The sequence below is a fragment of the Cucumis sativus genome, chromosome 7, assembly GCF_000004075.3.
Source record: "Cucumis sativus cultivar 9930 chromosome 7, Cucumber_9930_V3, whole genome shotgun sequence".
Lineage (NCBI taxonomy): Eukaryota > Viridiplantae > Streptophyta > Magnoliopsida > Cucurbitales > Cucurbitaceae > Cucumis > Cucumis sativus.
In genome coordinates, this window is record NC_026661.2 from 16687560 (window position 1) to 16706318 (window position 18759).

General features: G+C 32.1%; 3 protein-coding genes across 5 annotated transcripts; all 3 read left to right on the top strand.

Moving 5' to 3' along the window:
• The first annotated feature begins 1618 nt into the window (after positions 1 to 1618).
• Positions 1619 to 2908, top strand: LOC101221952 (probably inactive leucine-rich repeat receptor-like protein kinase At5g48380). Of its 2 annotated transcripts, none has more exons than XM_011660933.2 (2): positions 1619 to 1778; positions 2022 to 2908. In XM_011660933.2, exon 2 carries the CDS (start codon positions 2056 to 2058, stop codon positions 2731 to 2733), a length of 678 nt encoding a protein of 225 aa, XP_011659235.1. In that variant the 5' UTR covers positions 1619 to 1778; positions 2022 to 2055; the 3' UTR covers positions 2734 to 2908. The 2 variants fall into 2 exon arrangements, with proteins under 2 accessions (XP_011659235.1, XP_004148961.2); XM_004148913.3 differs by having other exon boundaries at positions 1626 to 1869.
• A 2675-nt stretch (positions 2909 to 5583) lies between these two features.
• Positions 5584 to 9326, top strand: LOC101222190 (probably inactive leucine-rich repeat receptor-like protein kinase At5g48380). 2 transcript variants are annotated; one of them, XR_004218165.1, is made up of 4 exons: positions 5584 to 6965; positions 7087 to 8108; positions 8254 to 8353; positions 9126 to 9326. XR_004218165.1 is itself a non-coding variant. In XM_004148914.3 (3 exons), exons 1-2 carry the CDS (start codon positions 6120 to 6122, stop codon positions 8083 to 8085), a joined length of 1845 nt encoding a protein of 614 aa, XP_004148962.1. In that variant the 5' UTR covers positions 5584 to 6119; the 3' UTR covers positions 8086 to 8108; positions 8254 to 8664. The 2 variants fall into 2 exon arrangements, 1 of the variants encoding a protein (XP_004148962.1); XM_004148914.3 differs by lacking the exon at positions 9126 to 9326 and having other exon boundaries at positions 8254 to 8664.
• Positions 9327 to 14008: 4682 nt separating this feature from the next.
• Positions 14009 to 17908, top strand: LOC101216986 (acyl-coenzyme A thioesterase 9, mitochondrial). The gene is made up of 5 exons (XM_004148892.3): positions 14009 to 14599; positions 15199 to 15376; positions 16354 to 16823; positions 16961 to 17089; positions 17574 to 17908. Exons 1-5 carry the CDS (start codon positions 14075 to 14077, stop codon positions 17739 to 17741), a joined length of 1470 nt encoding a protein of 489 aa, XP_004148940.2. The 5' UTR covers positions 14009 to 14074; the 3' UTR covers positions 17742 to 17908.
• Positions 17909 to 18759: the final 851 nt, after the last annotated feature.

The window sequence follows — 18759 nt, forward strand, 5'->3', positions numbered from 1 at the left end:
AAGAGGATCTTGGGGATCAAAAAGGTTCGCAATAGTACACCAACAAACTACGATAACCAAAAAAAACCTTGTCGAAATGGTTGGCAAAGGTTCTCTAGTCTCACCCACAGACAATTTAACTGGTACATATCAAAATGTTAAATTAGGTCTAGTAAAATAGGTTGTAAATAGTGAAATAAATTAAAGTTGAAAAATCGAAAGGAATGAAAAACATTAACTAGAAAGTGACTTTGAAATGGTTAAAAATTATTTCAAAACTTGTTGTTTAGTTCACTAAAAAATTATATACATGCTATAGTAGATTCAACCAAAATTTTAAAAGTGAGTATAGATTAAAATGAATAGTTCTATCATCCCACGCAAAACATATATATATATATATAGATATTTTGAGTTATTCATTTAAAATAATTTTTCTTTGAAAGTAACAAATAACCATAGTTTAACTCTTAGAGTCCGTTTGATAATATTTTTGTTTTCTGTTTCGATCTATTTCTCATTTCTAAGAAACAAATGTGTTTGATAATCATCATTCTCGTTTCTTGTTTCCAAAATTTTAGAAACGTTTCTAAAAATTGAGTAAAAATAAAGAAATAGTTTCTCTATGGTATGTTTCCATTTTATTTGATTCTATTCTTTTTGTCTTAAAATCTTTTGTTGACTCTTTGGTAGAGAGACTTGCATATATCACTTTCACAATTAGATATATATCATTTTAGGGTTTAAAAGTTTTAAGAATATGTCTATTTAGTCTCTTTATTTATATACATTTTTTTATCAATAGTTTTTTTATAAATTTGTTTTCAGAAAACAAATTTAAAGAGAATAGATAATTTAAAATTTCATTCTTTTACTTTAAAACTAATATATACATTTTCAAAACTTAAAAACGAAACATTTTTTTTCTTACCAACTTTAAAACTAAAAAGAGATATTTCGAAAGGTAGAGAATCAAATCTTCGACTTATGAAATGATAATTGATATATTACATATTTAACGTCAACTAAAATTACTTTGATTTATTGATCGATTAGAGTAGAAAAATATAATTTACATTTGACTAAAGAACCGGTCAAATAATTATTTTTGCTAGGTAAAAAGACTTTAAAATATAGTTAGATAGATAGAGATTAAACACATTTGACTTATACAACAGATGAAAACAAAGCGATTTTAAAATATAGTTTTTATTTTATTACTTTTTAGTCACTAGGTCGAGTCAAGTCAACACAATGAATGTCTGGGACCTATAACCATTAATCGTACACTCTTCTCTCTCTATATATTTTCCTTATCTTCTTGTACAATTTTTTTCAATTTATTGACTGATTGGAAAGTCGAATTCTTTGTTTTCTTCCATGAAATTTCATCCTAACCCATAACTTGATATTTATATAAAGTGGAGATACAACTACTATGCTACAACCATACTTTGTTTAAATTAAGACATTATTAGATATTTAATATATAGAAAGTATTTACGTCATATTTTAAAAAAATGTGATATTTCAACTTGGATGAAAATTTTAGTTATAGAGTGTAGTGTAGTATACAGTTCAAAATTAATATTAAAATACAAATGGATGATGTGTCATCAGTCTACTAGCCCTTTAATAAATATGCACCTAATTCTATCCAACTCCACCATTGAAGGATTTCCATTTCCATTTCCATCTCCATCTTCAAAGCCGGAGCTTCTGACTCGTTCGTTCTTTCGTTCTTGGTTCTTCTTAACTTTTCGAGGTTTTACCGTTGAATTCAACAACCTCTTTTGAAGGTTTATTCAATTTCACCAGTTTTCAGATCTTTGGTTTAATTCTTCAAGCTGGTGTGAGGTTTTGTTATAATTGCAGTTGAATCTTAGTGAGGTTTGTCTTTTTTGAAGGTTTAGACTCGGTATTGAACTTATAGGTCTTTTTGTTGTGTAATTGTTGTATTCTGTTTGTTAGATTTTGGAAATGGGTGTTTGTTGAGAGCAATTGGAATTGGGGAAGTGTTGAAAATATCTCTTGTTTTGCAGGTATTTTGGTCGATTGTTCTCGTTTGTGAACGCTATGCTTCGTAATCGAGCTGTGGACTGTTTGGTTGCTGGTTTTGTGGTGATGTTATTGAGTTGTAAAAGCTTCACGTTTGCTGCTGAGAGTGATTTGTCTTGTTTGAGAAGCATAAAGAAATCGTTTCAGGATCCTAATAAGTACTTAACATCATGGGATTTTAGCAGCAGATCGGAGGGGGCTATCTGCAGATTTATTGGGATTATATGTTGGCATCCTGATGAGAACAGTGTCTTAAGTATTAATTTGTCTAATATGGGGCTTAAGGGCCAATTCCCTACTGGGATTAAGAATTGCACTAGCTTAACTGGCTTGGACCTCTCCTTCAATCAGATTTCGGGTGAGATTCCTACCAATGTTGGATCCATTGTTCCGTTTGCCACTACCTTAGATTTGTCGTCGAATAAGTTTACTGGTCGTATCCCCAAAAGCATTGCTAATATTAGTTATCTGAATGTTCTGAAGCTGGATCACAACCAGTTGTCCGGACAGATCCCTCCGGAGCTTAGCTTGCTGGGACGGTTGAGAGAGTTCAGTGTAGCTAGCAATCTTTTGATTGGAGCAGTTCCTAAGTTTGGCGGTAAGCTGGGAAATAAAGCTGATATGTATGCAAATAATACTGGGCTGTGCGGTGGTCCTTTGAAACCTTGCTCCTCCACTTCCGATAAGCTTCGGTAGTTGCACTTAAGTTTGGGAACTTAATCGACAAAAATCAATGTTTAGAAATATAAATTAAAATATCATTTTTGGTTTATGTATTTTGAAACTTTAATTTTAGTTTATGAACTCTCCATTGTCTGATTATAATATTAAATTTAGTTTCAATCGATCGAGTACAAATACTTTCGTGTGAGGTAAAAAATCTGATAATTTCGTATATTTCTCACATGCATATTTGACGATTTGGTGTATTTATTTTTAGGTTGATGTATTTGACACACGATTCAAAGTATTTATTTTTACGGTAACGTTTTTCTAAAGATAAAAGATAAGCAACTAATTAAGTGAACATTTTTATGAAAATATAAAAGATGAACAATTGAAACGAACATAGGCTAAAATTAAACCAACCTCCAAGTATCAAGAAAAAAAATGATATTAAAAATTGTCTATTTATTAAATAAATTCATTTTTCACTCATTACAATATGAAGATAAATATGAAAATATTGAAATGACTGTCCAATTTTATAAAGTTAAGTTAAAACTATAATTTTTTTCATGTGTGATTTTTACGTGCATAACATGCGTTGTTTACTAGTTATATTAAAAGTAGGGTTGTTTTTAAATACATGATAGACGTCAATTTAGATAGTTTATCTATAATAAAAACTAAGATTTTTATTATATTTATAAATATATATTTTTTAACCGTTGATAACACTTTCAAGAAACCTACATATTTGATAATCATTCTCACTTTTTTGTTCCAAGATTTAAGAAACGTTTCTAAAAATGGAGCAAAAATAGAGAAACTTACTAATACGAACTAAGCTCAACTAGCCCTTGTATATGTACTCGATATTCTGATTTCAAATCCCCAATCTTATGGTGCATTACAACACCTTTACAAAAAAGAAAATAGATCTTATTTTATTTCAATTATCTTAATCGTGCTTCCTCTTTTCTTTTCAGTTTTATATAGTTTCTTTCTTTTATATATCTGTGAGTGTCCGACTAGCTTATCTGCAGCTCAACTAATCTCACGAGACAACCTTGACCCTAGAATATTTGGGTGTCAAGAAAACTCGTAGGTAAGTGACCACCATGAATTGAACTCATTACATTTTAGTTTCACAAAATTAATAAATATGTTTCTTTTGGAAGTGAACCAATTAGTTCATTGGTATTGATATGACTTTTGTCCATAGAGATCTGAGACTATCTTTTTACCTACCAACGCTAATAGTATAATGACTAATTTATCGTTTGTATAACGACTAATTTATTCGTGTTTTATAACAAATTAAAAACTATACGTTGAATTAAATTTTACGTCAAAAAATTATATTCATTTTTCCAAAATAAATAAAGAAAAACAAGAATTATATTAATAATAATGGTGTGAACACTACTAGTATGAACCCTAACATCACCTTTGGAAACATTATTAACTTTTTTGTTTTCTCTTTGAAAATGAGATATTTACTAATATATATTGCTTTGTTTTTTCTTCTTCTTTCTTCTTTGTTTTTTATTTTAATTTCATTTTTCTAATATTATGCCTAAACATTTGATGACATTTGGCAATTGAATCAAGAGTCATGTTGGAGGTTTTTCTATAGATTTTTTTTTTCTAATGATGATAGTTGAAAAATATTAAAAAATTAATATAAATGGTAAAATTGGTTTAGATATTTACAAAATAGTAAAAGTTTAAATTTTATTAATAATAGATATTGACAGATATAAATAGACTTATATTGCACTAATAAATATTGATAGAAGTATATTTATAATGTGTGTATTATTGATAGAATATAAAATTTTGTTATATTTTATAATTATTTTTGTTCAATGCTCCATCAAAAAGTGATCAAGTTGGTAATACCATATTTTATCGAAATACGAAAAATCGCCCTTTAGTACCAATTAATTTGAGTTTAATTATTTTAATATTTGGAACAACTCTAAATATCGTAATCCGACTCAAATTATATACTTGGAGATATAAATACAAAAGGTATCAACATGTAATTTGCATATATGATAAAAATTAAATATAGTTCTCGAAGTTTTTGTAGGAATATGTTAGTGATAGACCATATCACTGGTAAAAGTCTATCACTAATAAATTATACTTTATTTACAACTTGATTATTACTTTTTTAAATGTATTACCAATGTAATTATCCTCAAAATTTTACTAAGCTAAAAACTCATATCTAATGGTTATATAATTTTTTTTTATAACGTTAATAACACGTAAACAAACATAACCAAAGTTTGAAAACCACGTGTTGAAGGGACAATGGTTAGATTGTATTTCAAAACATTATTTAGAAAGAAAATAAAAACAAACTTAATACTAATCCTTTCCGTTTAATCGTGATTTGATTAATCGTATATTTTCAAGATAAAGAAAAAATAAAAAGAAAAATTAGTTGGTAGTTGGAATTTGAAAATGTACAACTAAGTTCTATTGAGACAACGAACCCTAACGAACTTCCGAGTTCCAACCCTATTATTTTCGAAACCTTTACAAAAAAATAGTAAGGAATAGTAGTAAAAAATAACAAATTGATAGTTGGAATTAAAAAAATTACAACTAAGTTCTATTTCAAAAAAGAAAACTACAACAAAAAAAAGATAATTATGTACTAAAAGAAAGCAAAATAGAAATATTTTATTTTCACATTTTAGAAAAAAAGAAAAAACAGTTTTTGTTTTTATTTTATTATTTTAGAGTGGGAAAGTCGAGTCAAGTCAACACAAATGAACGCGTGGGTCCCATTACCATTAATCATACACTCTTCTCTCTCTTTTTTCCTCTTCTTCTTCCTTTGTTTTTTATACAATTTTTCTTTTCAATTTATTGACCCATTGGAAAGTCGATTTCTTTGTTTTCTTCCATGAAATTTCATCATTCTTCTTCAACTTACTCTTTTATCTTGTTCACATTCAATTGTCTCTCTTTTGTATAATCTTCTGCCCAAGTCCACCATTGAAGGATTTCCATTTCCATTTCCATTTCCATCTCCATCTTCAAAGCTAGAGCTTCTGGTTCGTTCCTTCTTAACTTTTCGAGGTTTTCTCGTTGAATTCAACAACCCCTTTTGAAGGTTTATTATATTCCACCAGGTTTTGACGATCTTTGGTTTAATTCTTCAAGCTGGTGTGAGGTTTTGTTATAATCGCAGTTGAATTTTTAGTGGGGGTTTCTCTTTTTTGAAGGTTTAGACTCGGTATTGAATTAATAGGTTTTTTGTTGTGTAATTGTTGTATTCTGTTTGTTAGATTTTGGAAATGGGTGTTTGTTGTTGAAAGCAATTGGAATTGGGAAGGTGTTGAAAATATCTATTGTTTTGCTGGAGTTTTGGTTGATTGTTCTTGTTTGTGAACGCTATGCTTTGTAATCGAGTTGTGGACTGTTTGGTTGCTGGTTTTGTGGTGGTGTTGTTGAGTTGTAATGGCTTCACGTTTGCTACTGAGAGTGATTTGTTTTGTTTGAGAAGCATAAAGAATTCGTTTCAGGATCCTAATGAGTACTTAACATCATGGGATTTTAGCAACAGATCGGAGGGGGTTATCTGCAGATTTACTGGGATTATGTGTTGGCATCCTGATGAGAATAGGGTTTTAAGTATTACTTTGTCTAATATGGGGCTTAAGGGCCAATTCCCTACTGGGATTAAGAATTGCACTAGCTTAACTGGCTTGGACCTCTCCTTCAATCAGATGTCGGGTGAGATTCCTATGGATATCGGATCCATTGTTAAGTATGCTGCTACCCTAGATTTGTCGTCGAATGATTTTACTGGTCCTATCCCCAAAAGCATTGCTGATATTAGTTATCTGAATATTCTCAAGCTGGATCACAACCAGTTGTCCGGTCAGATCCCTCCGGAGCTTAGCTTGCTTGGACGATTGACAGAGTTTAGTGTAGCTAGTAATCTTTTGATTGGACCAGTTCCTAAGTTTGGTAGTAATCTGACAAATAAAGCTGATATGTATGCAAATAATCCTGGGCTGTGCGATGGTCCTTTGAAATCTTGCTCGTCGGCTTCGAATAATCCTCATACTTCAGTAATTGCTGGGGCAGCTATTGGGGGGGTTACGGTTGCTGCAGTTGGTGTAGGTATTGGTATGTTTTTCTATTTCCGTAGTGCCTCGATGAAGAAGAGGAAGAGGGATGATGACCCTGAAGGAAATAAGTGGGCAAGAAACATAAAGGGAGCAAAAGGAATCAAGGCAAGCTTTTATTCTTTTTATTTTTGTCAAATTCCTGGACTTGTGCCTGATTTTTGTTTTACCTTTCCTTTTCTTTTCGATACTTGTTCTGTTTCTCAAAGGTTCTACTACATTTATGCAGATTTCTGTTGTCGAGAAATCGGTACCGAAAATGAGTTTAAGTGACCTCATGAAAGCTACAAACAACTTCAGCAAAAACAGCATTATTGGATCAGGGAGAACTGGATGTATATACAGAGCAGTTTTTGAGGATGGAACTTCATTGATGGTTAAGAGGTTGCAAGAATCTCAGCGCACCGAGAAAGAGTTCTTATCCGAGATGGCTACCTTAGGCAGCGTAAAACATGCAAACTTAGTTCCGCTTTTAGGCTTCTGCATGGCTAAAAAAGAAAGGATTTTAGTCTATAAGGATATGCCGAATGGAACTCTCCATGATCAGCTACATCCTGAGGATGGCGATGTAAAACCAATGGAATGGTCTTTAAGACTGAAAATTGGGATAAGGGCAGCCAAGGGATTAGCTTGGCTTCATCATAACTGCAATCCGCGGATCATCCACCGAAACATAAGCTCAAAATGTATCTTGCTGGATGAAACGTTTGAACCAAAAATATCTGATTTTGGTCTTGCAAGGCTCATGAATCCAATTGATACTCATTTAAGTACTTTTGTGAATGGGGAGTTTGGAGATATAGGCTATGTGGCTCCTGAGTATTCCCGAACCCTGGTCGCAACTCCAAAAGGAGATGTTTACAGTTTTGGAGTTGTCCTTCTTGAGCTGGTGACAGGGGAGAAACCAACACATGTTTCAAAAGCACCTGAAGATTTCAAAGGGAATTTGGTCGAATGGATTACAAAATTGTCTGAAGAATCCAAGGTGCAGGAAGCGCTTGATGCTACCTTTGTTGGCAAGAATGTCGACGGTGAGCTTTTACAGTTTCTCAAAGTTGCACGAAGCTGTGTTGTGCCTACTGCAAAGGAAAGACCTACCATGTTTGAAGTATATCAGCTTCTAAGAGCCATAGGAGAAGGGTACAACTTCACTAGTGAAGATGAGATAATGATGCCTACAAACTCCGAATGCGAGACTGGCCTCGAGGAACTAATAGTCGCTCATTGAGTATAGGAAATTCGACATGAAAGGTACTACAATTAGGAAGAGACAATGACGATGATGATGCTACCAAAATTTGTTTACTGTTTGTTAGTATTATTACTGTACAATTATGTTATCATTCCCGACGTTTATATTCGTTAGTATTCATTGTTCTCTAATTTTTTGTCATAGAACATGTCATTGCAAACAAAAGTATGGAGGAGGATGGATAAAACTTGGCTGTCAAAGGAACTTTTCATAGCCGTTCAAGACATCTACTAATCCATGAGAGGTTTGTTATGTTTTTCTTTTATGGGTAAGATTAGTAAATCTTAGTTGGAAAATTTGCCTTTTCATATATAATACATTTTCTTTATATTTACAACTGATTTTTACTCTCTTCTTTCTTTCTTTCTTTTTTTCTTTTTTTGGATAGACTCTATTGTATGATATGAATGAATAAAGTTTCAGCTCATAATATTGATCTTGTACAGAATTGGGAATCATTTTCGCAATTTTTTTTGCACAGTTGATTATTAGTTCTTGTAAGAACATTTCAAGAATGAATTATGCAAGGAAGTCATATGTTAAAATTTTCTTTTATCTTGTAAAAGTAATATTTAATAACATTCTCGATGCCAAAATTGGATTTGGGATTTGTGTTTGGATTAATTTTCAAATGTTTAATTTTGAAAATTTTGAAGTGTTCGATACCCAATGGAAAGTACCTTTGAAACAAAATGGCTGTTTTAAAAACAATTTTTTCTCTAGTCCACAGAGACTATATATATTGAGAATACTTGGACAAAATCAAATTTGTCTTTGCAAGATATGTGTACTTTTTTTTTTTGCAATATTTGTATATGAGAATTGCTTTATAATTATATCTAATTTCATCCATGTCCACGTTTTCTTTTACAAAAGGTGTAATTTTTACTTGTTACTGTAATGAGTTTCCTATCTTGTATTAGACTAAATTTGTGTTTACTCACTAGAGTGAGTTTAACTCTAATTGACATGATCCATCATTCTAACGGTGGGAGGTTTGATTTTCATCTCTACAGTGGTGTGTACTAAAAGAAACGAACAGTAATTTGGGTGTAGTCGTAATGGAAATGAATCGGAAAGGGAATCGTTTGGAATCGTACCTGTGGACGTGTAGTTTCATTTTGAATGGAATGGAATTGAAGCATGTATGATTATTAATTTATTAGAATATTCTTTCAAATTTCTAATCAATTCAACGTAAAATTATACTACAAAAATTAATGTGATTATTTTCATTTTTATTTAGTTTTTTTATGATTTAAAGTTTTTTTTCTCACTATATTCGATATATAGTTTCACTTTTTATATCCATAAGAATCTCAATATTTTTTAAATTTATTTATGTATCCAAAAAAAATTATTTGCACGTTTTTAATACCTAAGTTTAAAGAACATAGACATTAAAAAAAAAAGGTTATCATAGAAAATGGTAGATGTTAATTTGAATGATGTCTCTAACTTTGAAAACTATGGATGGAAGATGATGGATGTAGTCATTACATTATTTCAAAAGTTGTAGTACCTTTAATCTTACCGTTCTAAAAAAAAATGTTCTTCATGTTTATCTCTTCTACTTCTCCGAAAGCGGTAATCGTTTAGGAGAAGGATTGATTTATGAAAGGATTGGTGTTATGATAATTCTAGTGTTATTATAGTATGTGTTTGAAGAAAGAATATGATAGGTAATTTTATGATAGTATGTGTTTGGGGGAAAGGATCATGTAAAGAAAATATATAATGTAGATTCAATACAAAAATTTATTTTATTAAATTATCTTACTTTTCTCAAACGTTGTTATTAACTTAGGTTATTGTGCGTCATTGATTAAACTCATGATCTCTTAGTTAGATATTGAAACTATGTCTCTCCTCTTGTACTGCTAAGCCGACATGATGGTTTTTGTACCTCTTGTAATTTCCACGGGTACAAATGTGAAGTCATAATTTTATTGAAAACAAAATTAATTTGAAGTATAAGTTTAGATTTCGAAAAAAAAAATTAACTAATATTTCCTAACTTATTTTTTCTAACAAGTCATATTCGTAAGTTATTTTTGCGAATTACATTTGTCCTATTTTATTATGCCTATCTAATTATTATTTTTGCAAAGTTCTTATTCTTATGTTACTTTTCATACTATTAATTTTTTTTCTAAGTTATTTTTGCGGAGTTCTTTAACAGAAGAAAAATTATTGACAGTTAATGACATCAAAGAAAATCATGAAAATTATACTAATATATTCATAAGAAAACTATTGCAATATATTCATTGAAAAATAATTAAGACAAAATTAAGATATAAATCTCAATTCAACGTATAAATCTCAACCTCAAATTCAGTTCTTGAAGCAATCTCATCCTTTCACTTATCTTCTCCCTTTTCACCTATTGATCAAAGTGTTTGTTTCACACACCTAACATAACTAAACAAGAAATTTCTCACTTCAAAACTAGAAATTTACCCTCTCAGCAAGGCTATGGCTATTTGTGGCTAATTGCCCTCTTCTAGCTCTCACATGAATATAACTTTCCTTAGGATCGGAGTCAACACTATTATTAGATTTCTCTTTAGTAGTTTGTATTCCAGTTGATTTTCCACGTGAATTCCCACCTAAATTTTTGCTCCATTTCTGCATTTTTCTCTTCTTCTGTACTGGAACAATCCTTACTTGAGTTAAATGGGAAAGTTGAATCAAGGCCTCGTTTTCTGACTTTACCATTTGGCGATCCTACAGATAGTGGTAAATTTTCTTGTGATGTTTGAGTAGTGTTTGTAGTTCCTCCATGTTTGTAATTTGAAGAACACCCACCAAGAATCTGCCCAGCAACACCAAACATTTCTGAAAAATTCCCACTACCGAAATTCTGAGGCTGGGAGAGGAAAACGAAAGGGTTTATTTACAATAACAATAACAAACTCAGGCGGAATGCTATATAATTACAAGAATGTCCTATCATTGTCTAGTGATCTATCTCTATATATGGGATAAAGAGTGATAGTGATCTATCACTTATTCAAAACTATCACAATTGTATATCAAGTTTTTAAAGTTCTTACTTTCCATTATATGCTTGCAAATAGATGAAGTTGAAGATGATTTGGAAACAACAAATTTAGAAACACCCAAAACACAATTGTTGGCAAACGTTTGATTCCTTTTCAAACTATATATTTATCCTATCTATTACACCGTTGTTGGCTGAGGTTTGAATCTTTTTCAAACTATATATTTATCACTATCTATTCGGGATAGATAATGATAGTCCTTTATTTCTATCTATCTAAGACATATAGAGAGATAATTAAAATGATGGTCCTCTATCACTTTCTTATCTTAAATTACAATACAAGTTGTTAAAAATTCTTACTTTCCATTATATTCTTGAGACAGAAGAAATTGAAGTTTAAGAAGATAAAAAAGGATAAAAAAAAAAGAAACATAGATAAACTTTACATTGCCTATTTGAGATAGAAAGTGATAGAACTCTATCATTGCTTATTTAAGATAGCTATAGACAAAGTAGATAGTGATAGAACTCTATAGACAAAGTAGATAGTGATAAAATTCAATTACAATTAGAACATCTTAATGACTTTTAAACTTAACTACTCTAATGACCTTTACAATTACAATTAGAACATTTTGATGAACTTTTAAATCCACCTATAGATGAAATTCTTTGTTTTCTAGGTCATCTAGTTTGATGTTTGACAATAGGGGGTAATGTTTTCATGCAATCATCTTCAACTCTACAATCCAAATGAACTCCAACAGATTGAACAGAATCATTGTATGTTGCTGATAATGTGTCTCAATAATAAAACTTAACAATGTATGAATAGGTATTTAAATTAAGCATTCGTAGAACAACAAGAGAACATGTGCATGCACATGAAATTTCCTCAAAGTTTCATACTTAACGACTGCATGATCTCAGGTCTAGATTCACTATGAATTGTTCATTTTCATCCATTACCTTGTATTAAGTGCCTTGTATTAAGTGTTGCTAATGGGATTAACCTAATAGATACGATAAGTAAGAGAAAAGTAATAAGTATAAATAAATATATTTGAGATAGATTGTTTTATGTGTCGATTCGATATAAACATAGGTAGAGTTCTATCTCTGTCTATCTCGAATAGACATAGATATATAGCTTATCCATGTCTATCTGAGATACACAACTAATACTTCTCAAGTACAATTGGAGTCCACTATAGTTAAGGGCGAAGTAGTGATTTTTGCTTTAAGACTTTTTTGCAATTATCTCAATCTTCTTCTTTTAGGTCTCAAAATTGTAAAAAGAATACGGTAAAAAAAGAGATAGGCAGTTGAATAACACACCTTAGAAAGAGAAAGTGTAATTTTATGAAAATCTAGTAAGAGAAACATTGGATTTTTCCTCCAATGAGTGTAGCCGACGTGGGTTGACTCTGGTGGTCTGTTTTCGGTCCTGAACAACGTGGGTGTTTCAGATTTGGCGTAGGTTTGGTTTCAATGAAAAAGGTGAAGAAGAAGGGTAACTTTGTAATTCTTTTATTATACAATGTGGACTTCAAACAATTTTTTTTATTGTATGGACGACTTCTCCCACACCAATCGTCAGGGTGAAGTTCTTCCAATCCACCCCGTCACACAAGGGTTTCAATGAAAAAGGTGAAGAAGAAGGGTAACTTTGTAATTTTTTTATTATACAATGTGGACTTCAAACAATTTTTTTTATTGTATGGACGGTAAATAGTTTAATATTTAAAAAATTATAAAAAATAGAACATTTGCCAAAATATTTATTCGTAATTATACGTCTGGAGGATTTATCCGTAGGACCATCCGTAATTAACAGAAGTAGGATCATCCGTAATTAACAGAAGTAGTCCAAAGGATTTATCCGTAGGACCATCCATATGGAAGGAAGGCGTCACAGGTCCTCAGTCCTATCCATATTAACCCGTCTGTCCTTCGGTCTTAAGACTCCTTCAAATTTCAGGCATATAACATTGCGTCTTTTTTTTTTTTGCCTTAAATTAATGTATAGGGCTTCCGAGAACATCGATAGTCGGACTCGTGAATTCCACTACCCCGCTTCATGGGCATCGACTTTTTCATTGATTTTATTCCCTTGTTCATTGATAGTTGAACAATAAAAATCAAGTAGATTTATTATATGAAGGGTAAATAGTTTATTTATTTTTTATTTTTGAAAAAACTACTTAATATTTTGTTAAATATTTATAAATTAACATAAAATGAACGTGGTCAGTTCAAAACCGCCCATTAAATTGAAAAAATCCAAAAGTGACGTCATTAACCAAGTAAATGGAGGGCAAGATCGTCAATTTAAATTTGAATTGGTCAAATTCGGTTAACAAGCAGATGCAAAATTTAATACACAAAACTCAATAATTTAAAGCTATTTAAATCATTCAGCTGCTTCAATTCATTTCTTATCATTTTAAAGCTCTCGTTTTCTTTTTAAATTTTCCTTTTATTATAATATAAAGATCTTTGCTGACCCAAAAACTAATATATATATAGAAAAAATAGTAATTAATTAGTGAGCTACTACTCAATTCTTAGTTAATATAAGAGACATGTGAGCTTACATCAAGCCCATGAAGAAACTACTAAAACTCAACTTCTATAACAAAGTTAGATTGTATCTCCCCCCTTACTCATTCTACCCATTAGTGATACCAAATCTACTTCAGCTGGTTAGCCAAACAGGAGCATAATCATAAGAAAAGCAATTAATATGGATTCATTACACTAAGTGGAGATTAATTCAAACCTACCATTTTTACCACCACGAATGCATGAATTACAAATATGCATTAAAAAGAAAAGAAAAATCCTATTAATAGTTAACTAAAGAATATAAAGAGATTAGAAATAATTTATGAATGTTCATGTAAATGTGGTGATAGAAACAGTTGATTTTTTTTGTTTTATAAAGGTGATTCAATGTTGAAGATCAAAGGCAAAGTTCAAGCTTTGAGCTCTGTTTTCACCCTCAATTCTTGGAATTTAATCCCAAAACCCAGATTCAATTTCAAGTTCCAAAGATTGTTTTACATGGATGCCAATTCCAGTTCCAATCCCAATTCCAATTCTTCTCCTTCGAGGACTATTTCTGTTTTCTCCACCATTCCTCTGCCTCCTAGTTCCGACGCCGTCAATGGCTCCGGCAGTTCCACTTCGTCTCGGAAACCCATCAACCTCTGGCCTGGGATGCACCATTCACCGGTCACTGCTGCTCTTTGGGATGCTAGGTCCAGTATCTTTGAGAGGTTGCTTGATCCTCCTAAAGATGCGCCACCGCAGAGCGAATTGCTTACCAAAACTCCTTCTCAGAGTCGGACTATTGTGATTTATAATTTCTCTTCTGATTTTATTCTGAGAGAGCAGTATCGTGATCCGTGGAATGAGGTCAGAATCGGAAAGTTGCTTGAAGATCTTGATGCCTTGGCTGGTACCATCTCCGTTAGAGTATGGCGCTTTCTTTTTTCTTTTGTTTTTCCATGCTGAAATTGATAATGGATATGTGATGATTCTTTGGACTTAATCGCTTATTGCATGCAATTGCTTAAGCCTAGTTCTTCTTTTAACTGTTCGCCCTAATTCTGTTGTTTCCCCCCCTTTTGCAATCTTCATTTCCAGGAGCATTTGTAAAGAATTTGAAAGTGTCTTTTGGCCTGATTGAAAATTTTCGACTCTGTGAAATGGTTTCATCTGTTATGATTTTCACATTTCATAAAGTTAAGAAGGAATTCAAATTTATTACTGTTTAGATGGGGCAGTGATATTTGAATCATGATGAGGTAGGGATATCTCAATCAGTAAATTAGAAAAAGTTAGAGATACTTTAGCTGCTAATCATATGTGACAATCATTTTCAGCAACTTGGTGGTTTAAATTTCTTTAAATTGAAGTTAGGTGGAACTTTTTAAGCTGTTTTTACCGAGATATACGAGTGAGCAAGAAAAATGAATTGGCCTTTGGTATTTGGTAAAGGGTTTCTGCACTATGAATCTATCAAATTACTTTCCCTCTTAAGAAATTGTTTGTTCTGGTTTCCTCTTTGTCAGCACTGTTCCGATGATGATAGCACGACAAGACCACTTTTGCTAGTGACTGCCTCTGTTGACAGAATTGTTCTAAAGAAGCCAATTAGTGTTGATGCTGATTTGAAAATAGTTGGTTCAGTCATATGGGTTGGGCGATCCTCTATTGAGGTTCAGTTAGACATGATCCAAGGCACAAAAGGTATGGATTATGAAACATGGTGAATCAATAACCATTCTTTCTGTTTGAAAATTATAGTCCTAAAACCTCTCTCGTTTAAGAAATGATCTTCAAATTTCCACCTGGTTCATTGGGGCGACTCTGCTTTAATGTGTTCTCTAAGAATAACTTACTGTGAACTTTGAGAGTCTGATAAACAGTGAAACAAAAGAAAAGTGGGCAATCTTTAGTTATTGTGATATTGACATTGCAGTACAGACCTTAGTTGTCTTTCCAGCTTGCTAACTGTCATATTTAGTTGGAATGCTACTGATTTATAAAAGAGTGAGAAAACTCCAAACAGTCAGAATTTTGATTAAAATTGAAGCCTTTTTGCTTCATGGTAATGTAGAGTTCACTATCATTGTGTTTGCATTCTCTTCAAAGAGTCTTTTCGACTTCATCTTCCAGTCATTAGGAATTGACTTTGACGCAAACTTTGAAACATGAATCTTGGGCTACCGTCTATGATATACAAAACTTTTTCATTAGTTATAACGTCATTTTCTATCTCAATCATTTGATTTTTCTGAAAGGTGTCCACACTACTGACTATCACAGTTGCTTAACTCATTATCGTCTATTAAGGTCTGTTTACCATCTACAAACAGTTCTGAATTTCCACTTCTAAGTGAAACTCAAAGAACAAGAGATGATGTTACCATCTACTTTCAAAATGGAGGGCTCTTTACTGTCCTCCAAGAAGCAACAATAGAATCTTATATCACATTGATAGTTTTCAAGAATCTCCTCTTACTTCCGAAATAAAATGTGTGCCGAACCTCAAATAGTAATAATAAGGACATGATTTTATTTTTTGGACTCCAGTTTAGAGAGATGTTTTGTGAGACATCTTCTTGCTTTGTTTCTGGTGGGAATGCCAACTACCTATTAGCTACTAAATTGATGGGAAATGACGTAATTTCATCATTAATCTTACCTCTTTAGTGCTTCTGCAGATTGCTCAAACAAGTCAGACTCAGTTGCTCTGACAGCAAACTTCATATTTGTGGCACGCGACTCTCAGACTGGGAAAGCTGCTTTAGTTAACAGGCTTTTGCCCGAAACTGAGGAAGAAAAATTACTTTTTGAGGGAGCAGAAGCCAGGAGTAACTTGAGGAAAAGGAAGAATAGAGGTGATATGTGGGCGTTGGAAAATGGGTACATAAAAAGAATTGATGCTTTACTAGCAGAGGGAAGAATCTTCTGTGACATGCCAGCCCTGGCAGACAGAGACAGCATTCTTCTCAGGGATACTCGCCTTGAAAACTCTTTGATTTGTCAACCACAACAAAGAAACATACATGGTAGGATCTTTGGAGGGTTTCTTATGCAACGAGCATTTGAGTTGGCTTTCTCAACAGCATATGTATTTGCCGGAATGGTGCCTTACTTTTTTGAAGTTGATCACGTTGATTTCTTAAAACCTGTGAGTGGGCATCTCTTTTAACTCTTGCATAGGAATAAGGTTTCTTGGTATAAGTAGCCACTTCTGTTTATCTTTTCTCTTCAGTAGAAAGGAAACAAATATGTCAATAGTAACATGTTGGTTGTTTTGATGTGCAGGTGGATGTCGGTGACTTTCTACGTTTCACGTCATGTGTTCTTTACACGGAAGTTGACAATCCAGATCAGCCATTGATCAACGTTGAAGTCGTTGCCCACGTCACTAGGCCCGAGATCAGGTCTAGCGAGGTAAAGACCCTGTACTGTATACTCTAAAATTATACAAAATATCTATGGTTTAAATGCAATTTGTCTTTGCATTCATGTTATGTTAATTTAACATTTCAAATATTTCGTCTTGGTCTCTAAACATATGTGGAAATCTGTTTTGGTCCTCGTCGTTACATTTTACATAGCATCCAATACTAATTTAAGACTACGTATATCCAAACACGACAGCAAACCGATAACATATAGCTCAAAACATGTAGACATGTGGTGCCTCAATAGATTGTTCTGAAAACGAGGTACTACAGTAGATTGTTTGAAAATATAAGCTCAAAATTTGAGCATAGCATAAAAGTTTTTCACACATAAAAAACATTTGTCCCGTGGAAATGTCCCAAATGGCAAGGTCGATTTTGATAATAACTGTTAAGTGTAAATATACGTAAAAATGAAGTCAAATGAGCGTTTCTACGTTAGTTTTGTTACTAATTGGGTGCTGATGCAGGTCTCGAACACATTCTATTTCACTTTCACTGTGCGTCCAGAGGCAAAAGCTAATGGGAAAGGATTCAGACTTCGCAGTGTTGTTCCCGCAACGGAAGAAGAAGCTCGTCGTATCATCGAGCGCATGGATGCCGAAAAAGATGCTAAGGGACTTGAGCAAGGAATCTGAATCAGGTCAGGCTCAAGCAGCCAACACAGTTTGTCTTCGTTTAAGAAAATCTTGTTGGATCCTTATATTGAAAAGCGGTTAAGTTGTAGAAAACCAACTTTGTAGAATATTTGTGAAAGAAAGTAATCCCATTCAATTGGTATGAGGGTGAGTATTGCTTATGGTCACATTTACTTCTTGAGGGAGAAGAGCAATCAATATTGATTGTTTGATGTTTAGGAATAAGCCAACCAAGACAGTAACCCTACTTCACAACTCCTATGACCAAACACACTAACAATTTGTTGAGGTTTAACCGAGCCACGGCGAGGTATGTTTCACTCCATTTATAATATTCTCGAAGGTTAAATAAACTAAAATAACAATAAGATAAATAAAAATAAATATGAATCTAGACTCTAAACTCTCGGGTTAAATCAATTTAGATCTTACTTCTGTAAATATTTTACAAACAATACGTGAAACTTTGTAATTCTATCAATTAAGCTATTAAATTTTCATAAATAAATCAATTTAGTCTTGTAGTAAAAATTTTTTTTTAGAATTGTGAATGCATTTACTCTAATTATCTATTTTATAATACCGACATTTGAATTAGTCTTTACATATTTGAGAATTAATGCATTCATGAATTACTTATCTGGTATAAATTCGTAGATTCAATTTACAAATCAAGAAACTCAAAGAAGAACTATCTTTTCCTACATTGTTAAATATGTGAGTTACTTCACTCGATATTTTTCTTAATAGTTATCTGGACAAACAACTCCTATCAAGTATAACTATGTAAGAACGTATCCTTAAACATCTTCAAATGCCTCGATGAATGACTCCAATTGTGATTGAAGTGTTGGATATTATTCCAATTTTGTGAAATAGTGAAAAATAGATTAATTCAATATATGTAAACTTAATTGATTGTTACTTGATCCAATTAATTCAATATATGTAAATTTAATTAATTCAAGTTTGAAATTTAAATTGATATATTTGAAGATTTAAGATTAAAATTGATACA

Excerpts from the sequence above, each read along its gene's own strand:
- LOC101221952 (XM_011660933.2), top strand. The coding sequence starts at position 2,056 with ATGCTTCGTAATCGAGCTGTGGACTGTTTGGTTGCTGGTTTTGTGGTG.
- LOC101222190 (XM_004148914.3), top strand. The coding sequence starts at position 6,120 with ATGCTTTGTAATCGAGTTGTGGACTGTTTGGTTGCTGGTTTTGTGGTG. Across the intron at positions 6,966-7,086 it reads AGGGAGCAAAAGGAATCAAG|ATTTCTGTTGTCGAGAAATC; the intron begins GCAAGCTTTTAT and ends ACATTTATGCAG.
- LOC101216986 (XM_004148892.3), top strand. The coding sequence starts at position 14,075 with ATGTTGAAGATCAAAGGCAAAGTTCAAGCTTTGAGCTCTGTTTTCACC. Across the intron at positions 15,377-16,353 it reads CATGATCCAAGGCACAAAAG|ATTGCTCAAACAAGTCAGAC; the intron begins GTATGGATTATG and ends GTGCTTCTGCAG. Across the intron at positions 17,090-17,573 it reads CCGAGATCAGGTCTAGCGAG|GTCTCGAACACATTCTATTT; the intron begins GTAAAGACCCTG and ends GTGCTGATGCAG.